The 19846-nt window shown below is 33.7% G+C and overlaps 1 protein-coding gene across 2 annotated transcripts; it reads left to right on the forward strand.

Annotated features, from left to right (window-relative positions):
- Positions 1 to 692: 692 nt before the first annotated feature.
- LOC110451066 (sodium/glucose cotransporter 5-like) lies at positions 693 to 18228 on the forward strand. 2 transcript variants are annotated; one of them, XM_021498915.1, is made up of 16 exons: positions 693 to 877; positions 9168 to 9283; positions 10075 to 10146; positions 10986 to 11090; positions 11453 to 11512; positions 11747 to 11851; positions 12440 to 12545; positions 12689 to 12769; positions 12982 to 13187; positions 13799 to 13934; positions 14500 to 14607; positions 14893 to 15043; positions 15519 to 15687; positions 16088 to 16303; positions 16551 to 16710; positions 17090 to 18228. In XM_021498915.1, the coding sequence occupies exons 2-16, from the start codon at positions 9197 to 9199 to the stop codon at positions 17326 to 17328; spliced, it is 2001 nt and encodes a 666-aa protein (XP_021354590.1). In that variant the 5' UTR covers positions 693 to 877; positions 9168 to 9196; the 3' UTR covers positions 17329 to 18228. The 2 variants fall into 2 exon arrangements, with proteins under 2 accessions (XP_021354590.1, XP_021354589.1); XM_021498914.1 differs by having other exon boundaries at positions 693 to 767.
- The last annotated feature ends 1618 nt before the right edge of the window (positions 18229 to 19846 follow it).

Genomic DNA, 19846 nt, shown 5'->3' on the forward strand with positions numbered 1-19846 from the left:
TATTAGATGGGGTTTGCACACCGTATGTTTTATGACGGAGAGCGCAAAATTAAAACGATAAATTAGGGAATAAAGTAACGACTATACACGTTTATCACGGGATAGGTCACAGCACGCGCATCCGTCGTAAAATCAAAATGTTACCTGACACATCAGCACCTCACAAAAATAAAATTAATATTTTGAATTGTAATGTATAGTTTAAATTCAGAGAATAGAACAGTATATAATGCTTCAAGATATGAGCATGTGTGAAAGAATTACATGTAGCTTATACCTTGGAATAAAACACACATACAATACAAACAAACACATTACATGAGTACACATTTATATTTTGTAAATACAAAAACATGTTCAGTTTGGACCAACAACCTTATATATCGATTTTTGAAGGGCCTTTATAATAACATAGTTCTATACGCACGTTGATAATAAATACATATATGTAAGTGATGATAGCGTATACTATCAAAGCTATATAATTTTTTTTTTTAATTTCATATTGTTCGACTGTCAAAGGTGACATTATTGACGTTTTGTGACAATAATAAAAATAAAATGAATAAATAAATACCTTTATTCCGATTAACGTCAGCCGATGACTCGAACTCTCAGACGGCGACTAACCAACACATGCGCCCGATAACCTTTGACCTGTGACGCATTGTAGTGTTTTTAATAACGTTTGAAATCAGCACAGCTCATGTTCAAAAAAGGTGAACGAACATATAATACTGTGAGGTCGGTCTTACCAAGAACTACAAGTATGTTAATATGTGTTTTTGTGTTTGTAAACATGGAATAAGTTATTGCACAATATCTGAATCACGAAGAGATCTGTAAACGTGTTTTGGACAGTTTTTATAGCATCAAAGTAAGTATGAACAATACAGATGTCATAATAACTATATACATGTATATTGTTTACAGTGATCCTTCAACCTTGTGTATGTGACGCGCGTCCTCCATGGTAAACAAAGTATCTGGTTAAAGTAACCTCTTTAAGATCGTCTAAAAGCTTTAGATCTTTATCACCTATAGTGTATATCTTGCTAATGTCTATTTTATCTTAGGAATGGACTTTTCTGGGAGTGGTAGTATCTGGGGATGGCTTATCTGGAAATTATCTATTTGGGATGGGCTTATCTGAGAACGAGATCTTATCTGGGCTGGTCTCATTGAAGAGTGTAATATATCTTAAAAGTAAAATTGAACTTCTTCTTTAAACTAAGTTTGGGAATTTTGTGGAAATAATAGGATTAAATATCTTATGAATTATGTTATATTACTAATACATAATATGATTCGCTACATTAATGATCGATCTGTGTTATCTGTGCTATCTATATATGTACCTAACATATCTATGTTATCTTAGTTATCTATTTAAGTTACCTAACACATCTATGTTATCTTAGTTATCTATATACGTTATCTAACATATCTATGTTATCTTAGTTATCTATATACGTTACCTAACATATCTATGTTATCTTAGTTATCTATTTACGTTACCTAACACATCTATGTTATCTAAGCTATCTATATACGTAACCTAACATATCTATGTTATCTTAGTTATCGATATACGTTACCTTTAAGATCTGTGTATATTAGGTATATGTTTACATTACCTAACATATCTATGTTATCTTAGCTATCTATATACGTTATCTAACATATCTATATCTTAGTTAGCTATATACGTTATCTAACATATCTATGTTATTTTAGCTATCTATATACGTAACCTAACATATCTATGTTATCTTAGCTATCTTTATACGTAACCTATCATATCTGTGTTATCTTAGCTATCTATATATGTAATCTAACATATCTATGTTGTCTTAGCAATCTTTATACATTACCTAACATACACATGTTATGTTAGTTATCTTTATACGTAACCTAACATATCAATGTTAATTTAGCTATCCATAGACGTTATCTAACATATCTATGTTATCTTAGTTATCGATATACGTTACCTATAAGGTCTGTGTATATTAGCTATATATATACGTTACCTAACATATCTATGTTATCTTAGCTATCCATATACGTTATCTAACATATCGATATTATCTTAGTTATCTATATACGTCACCTAACATATCTATGTTATCTTAGTTATCGATGTACGTTACCTTTAAGATCTGTGTATATTAGGTATATGTTTACGTTACCTAACATATCTATGTTATCTTAGCTAACTATATACGTTATCTAACATATCTATATTATCTTAGTTATCTATATACGTCACCTAACATATCTATGTTATCTTAGTTATCGATATACGTGACCTTTAAGATCTGTGTATATTAGGTATATGTTTACGTTACCTAAAATATCTATGTTATCTTAGCTAACTATATACGTTATCTAACATATCTTTGTTATCTTAGTTATAGATATACGTTACCTTTAAGATCTGTGTATATTAGCTATACATATACGTTGCCTAACATATCTATGTTATCTTAGCTATCTATAAACGTTATCTAACATATCTATGTTATCTTAGTTATCGATATACGTTACCTTTAAGATCTGTGTATATTAGCTATACATATACGTTACCTAACATATCTATGTTATCTTAGCTATCTATAAACGTTATCTAACATATCTATGTTATCTTAGTTATCGATATACGTTACCTTTAAGATATGTGTATATTAGGTATATGTTTACGTTACCTAACATATCTATGTTATCTTAGCTATCTATATACGTAACCTAACATATCTATGTTATCTTAGCTATCCATATACGTTATCTAACATATCTATATTATCTTAGTTATCTATATACGTCACCTAACATATCTATGTTATCTTAGTTATGTATATACGTCACCTAACATATCTATGTTATCTTAGTTATGTATATACGTCACCTAACATATCTATGTTATCTTAGCTATCCATATACGTTATCTAACATATCTATATTATCTTAGTTATCTATATACGTCACCTAACATATCTATGTTATCTTAGTTATCGATATACGTTACCTCTAAGATCTGCGTATATATGAGCTATATATATACGTTACCTAACATATCTATGTTATCTTGNTTAAATATCTTATGAATTATGTTACATTACTAATACATAATATGATTCGCTACATTAATGATCGATCTGTGTTATCTGGGCTATCTATATACGTTATCTAACAGATCTATGTTATCTTAGCTATCTATATACGTCACCTAACATATCTATGTTATCTTAGTTATCGATATACGTTACCTTTAAGATCTGTGTATATTAGCTATATATCTATACGTTACCTAACATATCTATGTTATATTAGCTATCCATATACGTTATCTAACATATCTATGTTATCTTAGTTATCTATTTACGTTACCTAACACATCTATGTTATCTTAGCTATCTATATATGTAACCTAACATATCTATGTTATCTTAGCTATCTATATACGTAACCTAACATATCTATGTTGTCTTAGATACCTATATACATTACCTTACATATCTATGTTATCTTAGTTATGTATATACGTCACCTAACATATCTATGTTATCTTAGTTATCGATATACGTTACCTTTAATATCTGTGTATATAAGCTATATATGTACGTTACCTAACATATCTATGTTATCTTAGCTATCTATATACGTTATCTAACATATCTATATTATCTTAGTTTTCTATATACGTTATCTAACATGTCTATGTTATCTTAGCTATCTATATACGTTACCTAACCGATCTATGTTATCTTAGTTATCGATATACGTTACCTAACATATCTATGTTATCTTAGCTATCTATATACGTTACTTAACATATCTATGTTATCTTAGTTATCGATATACGTTACCTCTAAGATCTGTGTTATATTAGCTATATATATACGTTACCTAACATATCTATGTTATCTTAGCTATCCATATACGTTACCTTACTGATTTATGCATCCTGTTTCCAAATGAGTTTTACACTAAACATTATTTCACGTTAACGTTATTATATACACAGTTTTATATAACAAATATTGCTTTAAAAGAAGTCCATACATCTCAAATTAACAACCTTGGTTTGTAAAACTCACGTGACAGCAAATCGAGTAAATATCTAATATTACACCAAATGAGTGGAACTAGTTCTCAGTCAGAAGAACAATACCTATACCTTTTACAGACTGATTTTTGTCTGTTTTACTGTGTTGAGTGTTGATTTTGACTCCTATGCAGATCCTAAATTCATATTTGGATATCATGCAGTAAGGCAGTAAGTGAAACACAATCAGGCGCCATGGATTGTGTCTCTAGTGATGAAGGTTTTATATATATATCAACGCTTCAAGTCAGTAGCAAAAAAGTCCGGACCTCAATGTTCAACAAAGTCATCAATAGGAGGCTAGGTACCCATTGTCGGACGAATCAGATAATTTCGTTCAATCTACAGCGGAAACTTATCTCGAACCATTTTCAACAAATATGAAAGTTTGAAGATAAGGTCAACAAACATTTCCGTTGACTTCCACACTGACCGAGGCATCGTGTGTATATGTCAAAGACCACATTAATCATCAGTCAGTCTTCTCAGGATAGTGTTGAGTCATTTTACACATTTACACTTGTCAAAGAAGTGTTGCTCAGACAAAGACAGTGCTTGGCTATATCATATTTCCTATTTGATATATCAATCTCAGACGGGATTGTACCAGAAACGAATATGCCTGAACTAAAACCACAGTTCTTACATACAGATATTGAATGCAAAAAACCTACCGACCAATTAGCATTCTTATCATAGTGTTTTAAAAAAGTGTGCAAGCAACTTCAAACTTCTCTGAGATCTTATATTTTCATGTGCACTACAGCCAGTCGTTAGAAGTTACTGTCCTACAGAACCGTTCCTTATTCATTTGCGATTGGCGACGTACATTGTTGGCTGAAGTTTTGTTAACCCCTGTTATTCATGTGATATAGGTGCAAGAGGGTTAGGAAGATATTTTCCCAACAGATAACACGTGATAGAAAGTGATATAAAGCTTTATTCGTATTTACGTATCTTTAAGGCAACCAATGGGAGATACTTATATACTTAATTATTTTGGTTGGAGTATCCCTGGTAAGGCAAAGTTCATGTAAATAGCAATTATTCAAACATTTTTGGTATATAAATATTGCCTTAATAAATAACATTATTAATATAACGATAACTGACGAAAATGATGACAAATTTCAAAAGCACATGTTAAATTATGGAATTATAGTTATTATTCAAATAAATTATGAATTGTTACATATTGTTAATGACAGGTTGTTTGAGGGAAGCTATTAGCAAATCCATACCGCTAAAACATGAAAGAATGATAGCAACATGTGATGTAATTTCTGATCCTTGAGGACTGAGGACAATTATCTATATTATTTAGTAACTAACTGCATCCTGTACACATGTCTAAAAGCAATACGTTACAGCCCATTAAATTGTTAAATAACCCATGCACTCACCCTACAGCTATGGTGTGGAGGTTTCCCTCAATTCCTCTCTATTAAGTTGGTTAAGTCTAACCAGGAGCTTTACAATAAAATAATATAAATATCCCTAATAAATAATTTGACCTTTATGAATTTGATACCAATTCATAGAAAGTTAAATAAACAAAGACTTATATCTTTACATAGTGAAGTTCGGTTCGACCTTGAAATTGTTCAATGACAAAATGTAAATTACTTTTAGATAAAAAAAGATAAAATTACATAGGCACAATTGAATTACAAAAAAGGGTATATTCCCAACATTTTCTGTTATACTATATGAACAAAAAGTTATGAAACAAATAGAGTAAAAACTTACCAGCTAAAGACTCAATTCAAACTACAAGGTGTATGCGTCATCACCGCTGGTCAGGAGCTCCCAAGTTGACCGACAGACCAAGACATGCAACAGTTTAACATCTAGTTGAGAATAAGAAATAATCCAATAGAAATGTCTGGTGTATCTAATGCAATTCTGAACCAACAACACGGTATCCATATTCATATATAAGACTCGTGATTGGAAACCATACAAAAAGTTTGAGTATTAAGCGGCATAATGTCACTCAGTGAAGAGAAGAAGTTAAGGTAGAATTGTCTTTGGTTATTATAAAGAGGACATGGATGAAACGGTGATCACAGTGTTCAACAAGGGAACCACATATACAGGCTGGGCTTTCATTTATATGGGAAAAAGAACCGAGTCCAAATTAATGGCAGACTTTCTTAATTGTTATAATGCTATGTTAATTAGTCTATCACCATGATGTTTGAAATACGTATTATATCAGGGTCGAATATCCATAGCAGGTGAACGTAAACATTCCGTTTTGAGAGCTCGAGGAGATGTCATGCTGGGAAACAGACAAGAAGGGTCTCTCCATGCTAATATAAGTTTCGGGAAAAGAAGTAGCATTGTATAAATGCGTTCTCTGAGTTGGAACATCAAATAGGCTATTATGTAGAAAGTTATAATTTTCATAATTATTGATATATGATTGAATTATGTCGAAAACATTCGTTGTTTACAATCTTAAAAAATGTAATATTTTGATGCAAATGTCTTCTTTTACTAAGTGTAAAGAGTTAAGCTTCTCTTTATGAACATTAGGGCTAGTTCCAGGTCTTAAACATATAATAATACGTGCTGCTTCAATTTTGTACAGTTTGCCCTTACAATACTCGCTATTTTGAGATTGGACATACAAAAGTAATATATATAATCCCTATTGATTTTTAAGTATATTTAATCTTTCATAAGGGTTTTTCAATATGGTTTAGTTCAGTGCTTACCAGACATGACATTGATCACTGCGAGATGGAGGGTGCACTGTGCTGTTAGTAACGAAGTTTAAGTTGTTAGTTAATATCCAATCAAGTAATCGTGGTAGGTTGAGTAATAAATAGTATTATCTAATCTATGCTTTAATAATACTCTATGAAGACGTGAATTCGGATTAAGATTTAACATATCTATATTAATATCTCAATCAAGGATTATTTCTCTTTGAAAGTCAACAAAGCTATCAAGATTATGGTCAAATGTATCCCTAAAGCATACAAGAGAGTTAGGGGGTCTCTATAAGTAACCAAGAAGAATGTGTTCATTATGCGTGGTTACTTTTTTAAGTATTTTAAGTGTAAATAAAGATCCCGTTCCTGTAATTGTTAGCCCTATTCTTTCTAAAATGATTACCAAAATTTTCAAGAGAAATGCCACTTCAGAAATAGAATCATTAAGATTCAGAAACACTGTGGTTTGTTCCGCAGGGAACATATATCGATATGACTGATAGATATATAATCAAAAACCAGTATTCAGATTTTGATGTGGATCCGGACCAGGGTTCGGGTAGTTATCAACACATACCAGTAATTTTATAAGTTTTTATGGGAAGAAAATTCATGGTAGTAAGAAATATGTCAATGGAAAAACTAGAGACACGACAATAAGTGATATGTTATTCATTATTTCACCATGTCAGGGTACACCGATACTTTATTCATTATCAAAAATAATATATATGATGTTCATGCAAAAAGCAAATCCTGATATATGAATGTGGTATATCTAGCCAATAAATATTTTAATTGTTGTAAACAATATTGACATGTTTGACCGTTACTATGGGAACACAAAAAAGACAAACATACATTTGTTTACACTGACTAATAGGATCCAAAAGAAAAAGAATGGTACGAAAAAGCAGAGGTGTAATTTGGAGGTCAATTGACTAGAAATAGAACACTGGAATTGTTCCTAAAGACCCACCTCTCTGACCTTCAATGGCCTCAGTTATTTTTGTACTGGTGACTCCAATGTTTGTCGGCAATTTCCTTACCCGAAAAGAGCCAAATCATTCTAACCAGGACATTACATAACACATGCACGATCGCAATGCTTTAGAATACAAAACTGGATATGTTTATTCATTCATTAATAAACAATTTACTTACATTTATATAATATATGCCTTTTTTATATGACTTGCTATGAAAGTGCAAATACATTCGCCACACTGACACTATTTTTAAGCTTTGTTAACATTTAATATAATGACCTCTTCCGTGACCTTAGCTTATCATAGTTTCCTACTACAGACAGCCATGGTATACAAAACACCTGTTGGGGTTAGGGAATTTTCTAAGTTACAATACATGAACCCATGCACGTGCTCACACAGGTCTTGGACGTAGGCAATGCTTAAAAAATACAATAAATAAATAACTAAGTAATGAAAGTGTCGTACTACTCTGAAAAGTAGTTTATAATAATTTTCGAACTGAAATCGCTTGTATAGCTGAATTTGATGACATAAGTTGTGTTGTAAACGGACAATGCACACGCTGAGAAATGGATCATTGTGATAGGAAATACATTCTGAAACAGGAACGTTCTTTTGTAAATAACTAAATATCGAACCATTGTAAACGAAGAAAACACAAATAGTAAGGCTGCTTTTATGATTTTGATAATATTACACTTTGTTTACAATATCAAAGGGAATGGTGTAGCAATATTTCATACGATGGAAAGCAATTATTAATATGACATGCATAGTATATAGTCCGTCTATCGATTCATTTGATCGATAACGAATTATGGTCCATCTACCTTGTGTCCATACTCCTGTGAAGGTACCGATGGATTTGAAGTATGTCGCCTTCGCATATGCCTCTGCTTTTTGTTTCGCGAGAGCCTAATTTAAATAAAATGGATGTTTGACTGGATTGTTGTCGATCATGAGTTCATGATCAATCAAAATCTGCCACACTTCAAGCACCACCAATAACAAGCTATCAGGCTAGCAACAAAGTCACCGGGATGATATTAAGTGCTTTTTTGCAGGCTACAGATGTAGTGAAAACATAGAAAAATCCTAGTACTGTACAGTAGGTGTTGTACTAAACTAAGTACAGGTTCCAACACTTCATTTAGGAAGAAGTAGCAGAATAGCAGTAGTAGAATCTTGTTGTACTAAGTACATGTATCATGAGAAACATGTTAAAGTAAAAAAACGTGAACATTACATCTAGGAGATTCACTGTCAGCATCCCTTGATTGGTATGATAATCACACCATTGCCTACTAACACTGTAACATTCTGTTATTTTATGTTCCTGTATAGGTGCTCAGTTCCCGAGACCAGATTTCAGAATGGAGCATCACAACAAACTAAACAATTGGCAAGATATCACCGTGTTGATAGTCTACTTCGCTGCTGTGCTGGCTGTGGGGTTGTGGGTAGGTTCATTACACTCACACTTTAATGTTTCATATTGAACTACCTTGAACAAATCTTCCGGATAGAGGAGACTATTGAATAACTACGGTTTCCTTGTTTCAAACTATGAACATGATTTTCGTAGATAATAGTTTTTGGTTTACGACTCTATAGACTAAAGAAAATATAATTTGACTTATAGGAAGAGAGATGTAAGCGAAACAATGTGACATGTAAAATATATGCGAATCTATTCTAAAGTTATCTATTAGCCTAACTAATAATACTGTCGTCAAATATACCACATATACCAACTATATCACCAACGTTTCTACCAAACGAGAAGGTTGTTCTCATTGAAGAAAAGTAGCCGAGGTGGCATTATTGGAGCGCTATGTGCATACTCTTCGTATCCTGTGTTTTCTGTCTAGTTTCTGCATTTCAACGTAATTGCTACTTCGTTTTGGTTGATTCGACAAATAATGGTTTTAAAATAAACACAATATCAACATACCTTCGTACAGCATCTAAATAAGCATCTAACAAAAGTCATTGCCATCATGTTTTCCTATCGAAAAATTACTTTTCGTCATAGAGTGAGAGTTATCAGAGACAAAACATACCAAACCTTAACGGAAATTCCCAAATAGTTGCCTATTGATGTAAGACATTGGACTTAAATGTAAATATATAAAAACACGACTTTGTTCCCACATTCCTACATTTACACTGTCAAGTTATTTTCATATTTTCAATACTTAACTAGCAGATATCAAAGACGAGATATAAGCCTAAATTCTGTTTATTTCAGTCTATGCGAAGTTCAAAACGGGGGAATGTGAAGGGCTACTTCCTGGCTGGCCGCACAATGCCTTGGATAGCGGTAGGTATCGCCTATTACCACAAGTGTCTCTCAATGGATAATTGACTTACCCTTTATCATTTCTTCATAATATTATGTTGTTTAAGTTGTGTTAGGTAAGGTACTGTGGATGACATTATGTTGTTTTAGTTGTATTAGGCTAGTTACAGTGAATGGCAGTAAGTTGTTTCTGATTTGGCTAGTTTTCTTGGATGGTCGTGTTTAATTTAAGTTGTTTCGTGCGTGTTCCCATAGACTATCGTGAGTTGTTTTGGCTAGTTGTTTTGGACCATTGTCTGCGGACGATAGTTTATGTGGACTAATAATCACCTTATTTTCTCAAATAATTTCAGACTCCAGCAAAGGTACCCTACTGATCTCTTCTAACGTTGTACTATTTTCTTTTCAATGCCTATTTGCCTACTTTCATGTTGCTTAAGACACTGGCCAAATGTGTGACGTCCACTCGGCTTTTTTTCCTTTTCACAGTAAAATGTCTGTTTAAAGCAACTTACTGACAATTTTCAATTGTTACATCAATTAATCACCCAAAGATAAAATCTTCAATTCAAGTGGTCTTTAGTTACAAGTTTTCAAAAGGGAAAAAATGAAACACTTTAAAAAAAAAATACTTGATTATTTTGTTCTATGTCTTGAATTAGTAATATCTAATAGCTAATTACATTATCTTGACAAAGTGGCGGATTGACACAGAAAATTTACAATGATAATGTTTCCACTATTGCCAATAAGCTGAGTCAAGCAAAATGTATCCGACAAACATTATGTTTATATAGTTCCTATACCGGATCATACTATCATTACTCGTAATACATATAGTATATAACTGTTGTTGCCAGGTTGGAGCTTCACTGTTCTCTAGTAACATAGGGAGTGAGCACTTTATTGGACTGGCAGGGGCCGGAGCATCAACAGGGATAGCCATGATTCTGTTCGAGTGGAGTGTAAGTATTCACATTAAAATTAAGTCGTATCTACTGTTTTATGTAATTTACATGAAATTCACAGTGTATACATGATATAGTCAGAGCCATTTTAATTGATATTAGGATGGTAATCAAAATGCAAGGCAATCAAGCACCTACAAATTAGTTATTAGTTAGTTATTGTCGACGCATCAAGACTTTATAGGTATAAATAAAAAAAATAACTGCGCCGTACGGTCACTTCGTCCATTTTGTACAGCGCCTATATTGTTTCGAAACAGATAACAACACAGCGATGGAAAGGTTCCCATAAACAGCACCGAATACTATTGAACATCACATGTTTAAACAAAAACACATTTATTGTTCTTAAATTGCAGCCGGTGTTTCTGATATTGCTGCTTGGCTGGTATTTTATCCCTGTCTATATTTCCGCTGGGGTAAGTTCGTCTCTTATGTGTTTATTACTTTCTAGTAGTGATGATTCTATTCACATCTCATTTCTTACTATCCAATAACATTCCATTTGGGATGTCTTTATAAGACATTTGCTTGTAACGACGGATGTTTCAGAAATCTGTATCGTCCGAATAAAAGTCTTGTGAAACTATTTTTTCATCATTTACCCAATGTATCCGTTATGTATCATATTGTTTTATTATGAATGTTGACAGGTGTACACCTTGCCAGAGTATCTTGAGAAGCGTGTTGGAGGAAACAAGATCCGGATTTATATATCGGTTTTGTTTCTGGTGCTCGCTGTTGTCACCAAACTAGCGGTAACTTCATGCTTTTTATTTGACACCCTTTACAGTTACATTGAATAACTGAGCAGTACATATCCTATAGAACACCCATTACAGTCTTAGTCACCGGGCTAGAGGTGAAGTTCTATAATTCCTGTGATTTTATGACATTTTTAAGTCATTCCTATACTACACCCCACTTCATGGATGTAACGTCACAATGGGACAATACGGTGACGTCAGGAGCTCGGAAACATTATAATGCCATGTTTATAAAACTGTATAATTTCTGAGCTAGTTCTTGTAATCGTTATGGCAGACAAATATTCTTCTTTACCAAGGGCTGTAGGAGTGGGTCTCTATCCAAGCGTCCATACTTACGTGTAATCTAAATTAAAGTTTTTGTCACAATAAGAGTTTTTCATTATATCAGAAACAATCAAGAAATGTCAAAGTGATAAAGCAACTTGTTTTATGGATAAAGTAAGAAATGAATTGATTGTGGTTGATTAATTTAATAATTTGTTTTTCTTTCAATCAGTTCCTGACATTTTATAAAAAAAGATATCATAAACATCAGTAGAAAATGCTGTATTGTTTTAATTTTCATTCCTGGAACAGGTGAATATGTTTGCTGGCGGTCTCTTCATCCAAATGGCAACCGGATGGAACATGTATATGTCCGTCATCATTTTGTTAGTGATCACGGGATTCTACACCATACTGGGTAACATTTGCTGCATCAATGTAACTTTACAATCATTGTCTACGACGATAACGTTTAGTAAACTGAATGAATAATTTTATAATAGGCTTATTTGACAAAGATAAACAGAGCAATTTCTCATTGTTTCTTGGTGGTACCTACAGGGGGACTAAAGGCGGTGATGTATACCGACACATTCCAGGCATTAGTTCTCACGCTCGGAGCTCTTCTCTTGTTTGGAATAGGTATGTATTTTAGCGTGACTCGTTTTGCTGTTGTTCCGTTCGTAGTCAAAGCGGTGTAAACAAGCACAAGATATAAGTACATAAGTAACCAATTTTATATGTTTAAACAAATTTAAAAGTACTGCTATTGTCATTACAGATAATTTGGTATGTAAACTTTATTTATGAATAATTTCACATTGTCAAATACATCTGATATCGGTTATTTTTAGCTTTCAGTCGTGTCGGAAGCTTGGAAAACCTGGAACGTTTGTATATGAATGCAACTGCCACTATCCAGATCGCCAACAGTACCTGTGGCTTACCTAAGAAGTATGCATTCCACGTGTTCCTTGATCCTGTTAATGGCGAGCAACCCTGGCCTGGTCTACTTGTCTGTTCTTCTCTGGGATGTGTCGCCTACTGGTGCTGTGACCAGGTAATGTCTTGTGATGATGTTATAACCAGAATTGATTTGTATTAAGATTTCTAGTATCAAGATTGATTGATTGAACAAAAACCTGATGATTTAGCCGTATGTAAATGGTTTCATGAACATATATGTAAAACATTGATTAGATTGGGTAGGTTTCAGAATTGTGTTTACCAACACTGAAACAGGATTTGGTAAGATTCATTTGCTGGAAGAAATGAAAATTTATGTTCAGTAAATTTAACTACTATTGGATACAATTTTGAAACGAAATGTTTAGACGTTAAGTAATACATGTATGATATATAGAAAGTATTTAAATAATAACTGATGTGTATCCAAAATATTTATTGAAATATTTAAAAGAAAGTAAGCAGTTTTCAGTCTATCGTTATCAATATGTATAAGGAATATCAGTTATTTTATTATTTCTCAAAATCAATGTATTATAAACTTGATATTAAATAATTGAATATTTCCATGTAATTCTTTACACTTGATTTGATGTCAATGTCAAAACGCTGTAAAACTTTTTTTTTTAAGAAACAATGGTAAACATTGACATACGGCGTTGGGGGTTGGGAAGGTGTACGTTATATTGTCTTCTTTATTTTCAGGTTATAGTACAAAGATCTCTAGCGGCAAAGAGCCTTTCCCATGCAAAAGGCGGTTCGGTTATGGCTGCTTGCCTGAAACTGCTGCCGCTTTTCCTGATGATATTGCCGGGAATGATAAGCCGTGTCTTGTTTCCTGGTAAATGATTGTTGCTTGCCCGAACGCAATAAATAGCATATATTATAATATATAACCGATCTTATCGATAACTTAATCTTCATTTCGCCAGTCTCATCTATATTTTGTTTTAACGCTAAGTCTTTTTTCAATCACAAGTTTCACAGATTTCTACAAAAGCACTTTTATTAAGTTAGTTTTCACATTCCGCAAGTCATTTTTATAACATAATATGGCTTGCTATATTTTCAAAACTGTATTCTTGTTTATATTATCACAGTGCTAAATATACTGTAGAACCTCGATAGTCTGATACCTAACAGGAATTCTTGTACTGAAATGCTGAAAAATAGGAAAGTTGAATATGAATTTGCATCATAGATCAGGATACAAGCTGAGTGGACTTATGGCGTTCTATTGTATATTATCATAGCTTCCCGTCAGTGTTGTGTGTTATGATGTTTCGAAGGAATATTCACATTTCAGGTTTCATGTTTATGCTGACCGAAGCAGCAGACATGTCTTAGTTGAGTATCGCAGATATATACGGACAAAATGCTGAAGCGATCTTGTGTTAATATTTTAGACGAGGTAGCTTGTGTGGACCCTGATGAATGTATGCGGATATGTGAAAACCGCGTGGGATGCTCAAACATCGCTTATCCGAAACTCGTGCTGGAGTTACTTCCCAATGGTAAGTCGATAATAAATACCGCAAATCTTGTCGGTGCAGAAGTGACTAGGTCGTTCCTGAATGTGATGTAGTTTCCTCTTTGATGACTTTCAAGGTCGAACTTGTTTTAATGAAATAAGAAACACCGCTATCACGGCAATTCGTTTCGGTTTTCACTAACCAGTACCGTTCTTATGAATCATTTAAAAGAAGTCGGCTTATACAAAAGTTAAAAATAACAAACAGATGTGATTATTAATAATCAGAAAATTAAAGCTTATGATATGTTTACTTTAAATTACACAGGTCTAAGGGGTTTTATGATGGCTGTGGTTCTCTCCGCCATCATGAGTTCCCTCACGTCAATCTTTAACAGCTCAAGTACTTTGTTTACCATGGATTTGTGGAGACGATTCAGGCCTAAATCCACGCAGCGAGAATTACTCCTCGTAGGCAGGTAAGGCTTGTTGTGAAGCCAATGACACTCTGAATTAGGGTGTTTGTCACCTTCACCTCCATACTTTCAGGGGTAGTGTGACGAGAGGTGACGCGAGCAAATGGTGGTGCAGGAATTTCGTACTTAACTGGAAAACAAACAATTCGTGTGTTGATCAATGATGTCCTATTATAGCCTTGGTGTCTCCTCAGTTCCTGTTACCATGATTCTTATGGTCATGCTGAGTTTATTGGCATGATGTATATTTTTGTATGCATTTCAATTTTGTTCCAGCCTAGGTTTAAACGAGGTAGTAGTCACTCGTAGTTGATAAACAGTTTCAGCGTTGATTAAAGTTCTACTATAGAACTACTAGATGATTTATTGGTATGAGTAACGAAAATGAGACACTTATTTCGAAACGTTATTTCGCATATTGTTAACCGTAATGGCTACATATTCATTTCACTTTTGTTTCTTCTTCCTTATGTCACAGAGTCTTCATCCTCTTCATGTGTGTATTGAGCATCGTATGGTTGCCTTTGATCAAAAGCTCACAGGGAGGACAACTTTTTGCATACCTCAACATGGTCCTAGCAAGCCTTATGGCACCAGCTGGCCCAGCATTCCTCATTGCAATATTTTGGAAGAGAACGACAGAAATAGTAAGCAGATACATAGGTTTCGCTATAAAAATAGTGCTGATTCCTTTACAAATGGTAAGCGGAAGAAAAAAGTTGCATTCTGGATGCTTTGTTTGAAACTAAACATGTTTGTTGTTAATCTGTATAACGCGTTTAACATATGGATAACGAAAAAAGAATCTAGGATTTGAGATCTGACTGTCTCATGTAGGTTTAGCTGTTGTATCACGTGAATCCAGTGTGAGGAGTTGTGTAAAAACCACGTGATGTAGATAAGTTAAATAGATGTTTTGTCATAGAAAATACAATATTTGAACTCTCCAAACCAGCAGAATAGCTTTACCTCTCAAATAATTGATTAATCTACAATACGTCCTTGTAACATGGATGATGACAACATATAATTGTGTTCTTTCTACAGGGAGTAATTGGTGGCCTGCTTCTAACGCACATATGTGGCATCGTACGTCTGGTTTTAGAATTTACATACCCAGCGCCACCTTGTGGGGAACCGGAGACCCGACCAGCAATTCTCTACAAATTTCATTTCCTGTACTTTGGATTTTTTAATGTGTTTCTGGCATTTTTGGCTATAGCGTTGATCAGCCTGATGACACGACGACGGACCGATGAGGAGGTAGTTTGTTTTATCTCATAAGTTATCTTCCTCGTGTATCCGGTTCAAATATCCAGTGTCATGCTAATCCTATCTTGTATCATCGTCTCTCGGTTAAGATATGCATTGAAGAGAGAATGTAAAACTTGTCCAATCTTAACTGATCGGTTTTACTCACAACAAAACATAAGCAAGTACTGTCTACTTATGCATGTGTAGGCTATGTTTTGTGTCGAATATGTGATCGAGCCGTGAATTTATTCTACAGCTACAACATGTGACCTGGTGGACAAGAGTTAAGGCCCCTGATACGATACCGGAAGACAAAGATGAGGAGTACGCGGCCGTCGACAACGATGACATCAACCTTAAACTGGTGGATGGTGTACCGGTCATCGATAAACCGACTGGCGAGAAATACGTGTCAGGTATTCAATCGTCAATTACTTAAGTACCGTGTTTTCTTTTCTTAAATTTCCTAAAACCCCTAGATACATGGTCTCAGGTTACCAAGGCGGTACTTAGGAAGGATAACGGGGGTTACAAAGACGGGCAGCTAAGGCAAAAAGTCGATAAAGTGTATATAAATGAAAAGAAAACGATTTACTAATTACTTTACCATACTAAATTAGCATGTACAATGCTATAGTTTCCTTTTTTAGGTAGTGCGAGAACCTCCTAATAGAAACAACGATATGCTATAAACTCAAAATAATAATTAACATATCTTTTTATCAGAATATTATGGAGTATTTGATTTGTCAACAAGTGAAACCTCTAATAACATTTATTGTGTTTCCTTTTAAGATGATGAAACCAACCTAGATGATGAGGCATCCATGATAGCAGACTCACCAAGGCCATGTTTGGTCAAACTAACCTCGTTCCTGTTGGGAGAACCCGAACAAGGAAGGGAGATAACTAGGATGTCGTTACGACAGAAACAAATATTCATGACTGAACGGAAGCGGTACAAATGGCTACTAAACGTTTCGGCCGTCTGTATGATCGCGATCGTAATGTTCCTTGCTGGATATTTCGCGTGATGTGCACGTAATGGAGAGAATATATTATCACAGTGATCTTCGTTTTAGCCATGTTAGACTTTCGGATTAGCTTTACAGATATGATTTCAAAGTTTGGTGACTTACGTATACTAAACGTAACGAAAACAAGAAATCATTATACATTATACTGTATCATTATACTGTATCATTATACGTTATACTGTATCAGTATACATAGTATTTATTATCAGCCATGTGTTTTATGCGTAAATACTCGACATGTTCAGTCATGCTATGGTTTATATTGATGCGCATTCTATTTAAAACATAACAATATGATTGATTAAAAACATTTATTTTAGGTTAGTCTCCTCCGTTTGCCTTTGTAACTTATGTTAATCTATTTATTTTATAACTTTGGTTACATGTAGTTCTCACAGGTATACGTTGTAACTTATACTATACTGTGTTACACATGTGAGTTGTTCGTTCTTTGTAACTTTGTTACTCTTTAGTAGTATACTTTAGCTTATTTTGGTCCTCTCGGGTATATTTTTCACCTTGATGAATCGTCTTCATCAGTAGTATAAATTGTAGTCCCCGGTATGTTTTTTTGAAGTTTTGACATACCATTCCTTGTTTTTATTAATTTTCGTTCATTTCCTTTTTTTTTAATTCGTATCAATGTAATAAAATATTGTTATTCAATTTGTATTACGTTTTAAATCAATACCTGTCTATTGGCACCTCTAGAGAATGGTTTCTTTTCCATTTTTTATTCCCATGTTCAGTTGAATAACTCTTTACTATGAGTTATCATATTGGCCAGTCGCTTACTTGGTGATATGCGCCGATATATTTCGTATGAACAGTGAAAAGACTGACAAAAGGTAGATTAATACGCTAAATACTAACAGCAGAGACAAGTAAAAACCAAATTCCAACGTCGATTATACTGATCTTATGCAATAAAACATATGTCACAGGGAAGACGATGACATTCATGGCAAATGCAAAACTGGTATTTATGTTCGTTGTATTGCTGAACGTAGGTTGGAACATGGGAATTTAGTTGGCATATAATGGCAGTCAAGTCAAAAATGAAATGAGTTAAAACATCCAATAATAAAAATTTAATCCATATCAAACAAAGACTATCATTGCATGAGGCACATTGCAAAATTTACAGAGTATTTAGCATTATCGTAAAACATCGTGATTTTTTTTATCCATTTGATACATAAATAGGAATATCTTTGTGAAGGTACTGATATACAAAATTCGCTTGCGCTTAAATGCTAATTTTGTGATTTAACATTTACTGTTATCTCCAAAATAATACAAAAGGTATACGATAATGATATATTGACATTAGCGTATACCAAGGTCAGAAATAGATGTAGTTACTCACATATAATCGGTAGTGTTCCAAAAAATAGAATTCCCGAAGGTCGTATTCATTTGCGAAAAGTCGTACAGAAACTTGATTCTATTTATGTCTTATTGACTCAATACACACAAGAATTTCCACAATTACTTATGATATGGACCTGTTTGCAATGTTTTCCTTCAAGTATGACATAGTTGAAGGGTGGCCTTCTAAAGCTAAAAGATAATGGAGAGTTTGTCTAGATAACATAATGTTCTATGGACCGATAACAAATGTACTTCGCATAAACCGTTAAGTTGTTTATGTAAAGAGTTAATTTTTGTCAAATTCCTTATAACTAAATTTCAAAACGATTCAAAATGTTCTAAAGCAAAATCATGTTTCATTGTTTTATCATAAAAAGGAGCAATGTTTATCAATGACGCATGACAAATAACAGCTGGAGTATTTTCACGCGCTGTTTTTCGATTAGGAAAATCTAAGGTTTGATCGATTTAACAGGGATTTCATATTAGTCAATACGCGGTTGCTATAGAGTTCAGAACGTTCACATTCAGCATATATCTCTTAATGTAGACTTAAGTGGTATCCATAATCAATTGATGAGATATACATACGATTTCCAAAAATATACAAGTGTTAACAAGTGGCATTGTTTTCGTAAGTGGCTTTGCTACGGTAATTCCATTTCTCTCGAAAGGTATTTCAGCATCAGCTGAGACATCATGTGATTCACTTAAATAAATGTTTGGAAACATGCAGCCTTGGAATATGTAGTCTAGGGATTAGCAAAGCAGGTTATTTTGGGATGTAACGATTACGTCATTTATGGATTAAGGAAACACGAGATCAGGGGATAAGGGAAACAAGTGACCAGGGATGAGGAGAACACGTCGTCTTGGGATTAGGGAAACACGCATCCTACGGATTAGGAAAACACCTAACCTAGGGATATGTATAGCACGTAGTCGAGGCCTATGTATTAGGTAAACACGTAGCCTGTGTATTAGGTAAACACGTAACCTATGTATTAGGTAAACACGTAGTCTATGTATTAGGTAAACACGTAGCCTGTGTGTTAGGTAAACACGTAGCGTATGTATTAGGTAAACACGTAGCGTATGTATTAGGTAAACACGTAGCGTATGTATTAGGTAAACACGTAGC

Source organism: Mizuhopecten yessoensis, unplaced genomic scaffold, assembly GCF_002113885.1.
Source record: "Mizuhopecten yessoensis strain PY_sf001 unplaced genomic scaffold, ASM211388v2 scaffold5789, whole genome shotgun sequence".
NCBI classification, from domain to species: domain Eukaryota; kingdom Metazoa; phylum Mollusca; class Bivalvia; order Pectinida; family Pectinidae; genus Mizuhopecten; species Mizuhopecten yessoensis.